The sequence below is a fragment of the Tupaia chinensis genome, unplaced genomic scaffold (assembly GCF_000334495.1).
Source record: "Tupaia chinensis unplaced genomic scaffold, TupChi_1.0 Scaffold000161_1, whole genome shotgun sequence".
NCBI lineage: Eukaryota > Metazoa > Chordata > Mammalia > Scandentia > Tupaiidae > Tupaia > Tupaia belangeri.
Genome location: NW_006159632.1, coordinates 978,540 through 982,304, shown reverse-complemented (window position 1 = coordinate 982,304; position 3,765 = coordinate 978,540). Strand labels below are relative to the sequence as shown.

General features: G+C 59.7%; 1 protein-coding gene across 1 annotated transcript in view; it reads left to right on the top strand.

Moving 5' to 3' along the window:
• The window catches only part of RYR2 (ryanodine receptor 2), a gene marked incomplete in the record, with an annotated part of 234,621 nt that overhangs the window by 15,728 nt on the left and 215,128 nt on the right, over positions 1 to 3,765 (top strand). Inside the window, 3 exon segments of the mRNA XM_027770831.1 lie at positions 370 to 503; positions 1,092 to 1,333; positions 3,313 to 3,505. Coding sequence (XP_027626632.1) covers positions 370 to 503; positions 1,092 to 1,333; positions 3,313 to 3,505 — 569 coding nt within the window.

The window sequence follows — 3,765 nt, the reverse complement described above, 5'->3', positions numbered from 1 at the left end:
TTGAACAAGCACGGGAGAAATCCCAGGGGGAGCCCCTGCTGCCGCCAGCGGCTCGGGCCCCTGTCGTCAGGTTTGATGTGAAGGTGTCTGGTGCTCGTCAGGGGTTTTAACCTGTGCCCACGGGTGTGTTGGTGTGTGAACTGGGAGCATGGCCGACTCTCAACTGGTGGGTGAGGAGGGTTGGCCTGGGCTGTGTGTCTGCAGGACAGCATCCCCAGAATCTGGGCCGTGAAGCCCGCAGGACAGAGTCCCCAGAGTCTGGGCCCTGACGCCCGCAGGACAGAGTCCCCGGGGCAAGGGAGCCACTTGCCTTCTGAGACGTGCTGGGGGCAGGGTCTGGGCTGGAGCCTCTGACCGAGCCCCTTGCAGGTCCTGGATGTCCTGTGCTCTCTGTGCGTGTGCCATGGGGTCGCTGTCCGTTCCAACCAGCACCTCATCTGTGAGAACCTCCTGCCGGGCAGAGACCTGCTGCTGCAGACACGTCTGGTGAACCACGTGAGCAGGTGAGTGGTGGGCGCCGTCGCCACATGGGTCATGAGCAGGGTCCGGGCAGACTGTGGCCTCCTGTTTCACCCTGTCTGTCCCCATCCCCGCGAGTAGAGCAAGCCTTGTTTCTACCTGTCCGATGGGGCGAAGACAGCAGATGGCCCAGCAAACGTGCGTTCACTGGGGACACGTGTCCGAGGCTTCGCTAACATGCGTGTGTGTGCGTAAGCCGCCCGGCTGTAGGCTGTCTGTCTGTAGGGCAGTGTCGTACGCAGCGGGCTCGGACCTTCTAGCACGTACCCGGAATGCGGTCCCCCGATTGCACTGTGAGGGGCCCACTGTGTACGATAAAAGAGAACCCGAACCCTAACGAGCTGCACGGGGTCCCCCAAGCCCTCTGCCGTGCCTTCTCGCCGTGGGCTGGCAGTGGCTCCCAGAGCGGGCGGCTGTCACGTGGCCCCTCGGTGGCTGCCTGGTAACTCGTAGGGAGGAGATATGGTGGATACGGGGCATCGCGGAGACATGACCTAGTGCCCCAAGCAGTGGGGTGTGGGTGGGAGCCACGAAGGGCACTCCGCTCACATGTGACTCCCGTGTCTTTAAAGCATGCGGCCCAACATCTTCCTGGGCGTGAGTGAAGGGTCCGCGCAGTACAGGAAGTGGTACTATGAGCTGACAGTGGACCACACAGAGCCCTTCGTGACGGCCGAGGCCACTCACCTGCGCGTGGGTTGGGCCTCCACCGAGGGGTCCTCCCCCTACCCTGGAGGGGGTGAGGAGTGGGGTGGAAACGGCGTCGGGGATGACCTCTTCTCCTACGGGTTCGATGGCCTGCATCTCTGGTCGGGTAAGTGTTTCTGGGACCCTGCTGGAGTGTGGCAGGTGCAGGGGGGGCTGCTCCTGTAGAGGCATGTGTTACTGAGTGGCTGACACTAGGGTGATGGTGCTGGGTAGGAAGGAGAACCTCCCCGGGCCAGGACGCAGGCATGTGTGTGTGCGACTGTTTCTGAAGGCCCGCACTCCGGACACGCTGCCCCAGTGCTGGCAGCCTCTGTGCACGCTGCTCTGGACGCCTGAGCAGGGTGGGCAGAGAGGGCAGCAGGGCAGGCCAGGCCCGCCTCCGCCTTTTGTGGGTGCTCACCCTGCAGGCCCACCCAGCACTCTTAGTTGCACCTACGCTAACTCACGCTGAGTCCGTGAGAACCATGGTCCTAGGCCCTGCTTCAGCCTGAGAGGAGAGGAGGCGGACGGCCGTCTGAAGACAGAGCTGGGCGGGTCTGCCCCACGCTCCTGCACTGCCCTGGACACGCCGCACGACTGCATTGAGATGCCCTAAGAGCACCTGAGTTCCACGTCGTGCCTTTCAAAGGCCAGGCCCTGGTGCCGAAGTCCTGCTCCACACTCACAGAGAGAGCAGCCGCACTGCAAAGGCCGCCTGGGGCAGGCCCAGCTCAGAGCGCAATCGCTGTTTCGTTTTAGGTTTTTGCCATAGGGCGTGTGCATATGCTAGAGAGACGCAGAGAGACGCAGAGAGAGGGAAAGTGAGGAATCATCCCACCCACCAAGGGAGATGGCCACGCCACCGTCCCTTCTCTTCCATTCTCCTTTCAGGATTTTGGGCATGCGGGCACATGTGCCTGGCATGATTTTCAAGCCATCATGTCCAGGGCTGTCACCACAGCCAGCCATGTGGGAGTCTAGTACCTTAATTCCCACGCACCTGCTGGCTCCATTGCTATGTCCGTCAGCTACATGTCGCAGTAAGCGAGGAAGCAGACCGTCTGAGCTGCTCTGCTGTGACATGGTTTTTAAAGCTGCCTTTAGTGTGCTTGGAGAATTCTGGAAGAGCCACTTGGTAGTGAATTTATTGCTTGTAGATTTGTGTATTGGTAAAACAAAGGGTGTCCACATTTTAAAAAGTAGATATCGTCTAGTCGTGGCATTCCAAATATGTTCTTAGCAAAAACCAGACATGCTCGATATGCGGAGGTGTTGGAGCACACACCAGCATGTCTCCTGGAATCTGCTCTTGCCCTTGCTCAAGTTGAGAGCTCGCTGTGTCTGAGCGTGTGTGTTCGGGAGAACCTCACCGTCCCATCTGGGCTGTGAGAAACAGGTGCCTTGGGAATTAGCAAAGGGGTTCTGGTACAGTCAGTGGCTTAGGCCATAGGCTGGCATTTATCGGGTACCCTTCTCACACCTCAGATGGGATCCCTGTGTCTACGGTCTTGTGTGAAGTGAACAGAATTGTGAAACAAAAGCACACGTTGGTCATCTCGTAATGAACCATGTGCTGAAGGAGTCATGGTCACATTTCTGCTTCGATCTTGAACCACAAAACAACGAGCACTTAGTATTGGGAACAAGACGGAAAGGAAATCCCTTCTGTGCCGAGACTGTGTCACTTGTAAAATGCCAGTCACCACACCAGTGCTGCAGGGCGATGGGATTTGCATTCTGCTCGTGAAATATCAAGACTCAGAGAGGTTAAGTAACTTGCTGAGGGTCCATCCAACAGCAGGCATGAGGGAGCTGAGTCTGACACCGCCGCACTGCCTGCCCTAAGATAATGTCCAGTAGATGCCATCAGTCCGTGTGCAGACAGTCTTGCCTATCAGAGGGTTTGTTTTTCAACAGATAGCAGCCTGGCTCCTGAAAACCAGCAACTTGTTCTTAGTGGAGAGTTCTGCACGCACGTTGACCTGTACTCAGAGACTCACCCGTTCTAGCCTCGCGTGCTGCTTTTCACGGCCTATTCAGCCTTCGACTGGCTTTGAAGGCGCTCTCGCCGTCACTTCCGTCACCTCCCTCCCTGTGTCCCGGCAGGCTGCGTGGCCCGCACCGTGAGCTCTCCAAGCCAGCACCTGCTGAGAACGGAGGACGTGGTCAGCTGCTGTCTGGACCTCAGTGCCCCGAGCATCTCCTTCCGGATCAACGGCCAGCCTGTCCAGGGGATGTTCGAGAACTTCAACGTGGACGGCCTCTTCTTCCCCGTCGTCAGCTTCTCTGCGGGGATCAAGTGAGTGAGGCTCCGCGTCTGGTGGCCCGTGCCCTGCAGCTCTGCGCTCTGTGCCCGCGGCCGGTGCCCCGCAGCTCTGCGCTCTATGCCTGGCGGTCTGTGCCCCGCGGTCTGTGCCCGGCGGTCTGTGCCCCGTGGTGGCCCGAGCCCCGTGGCTCTGTGCTCTGTGCCCGTGGCCGGTGCCCTGCGGCTCTGCGCTCTGTGCCCGGCGGTCTGTGCCCTGCGGTCTGTGCCCCGCGGTCTGTGCCCGGCGGTCTGTG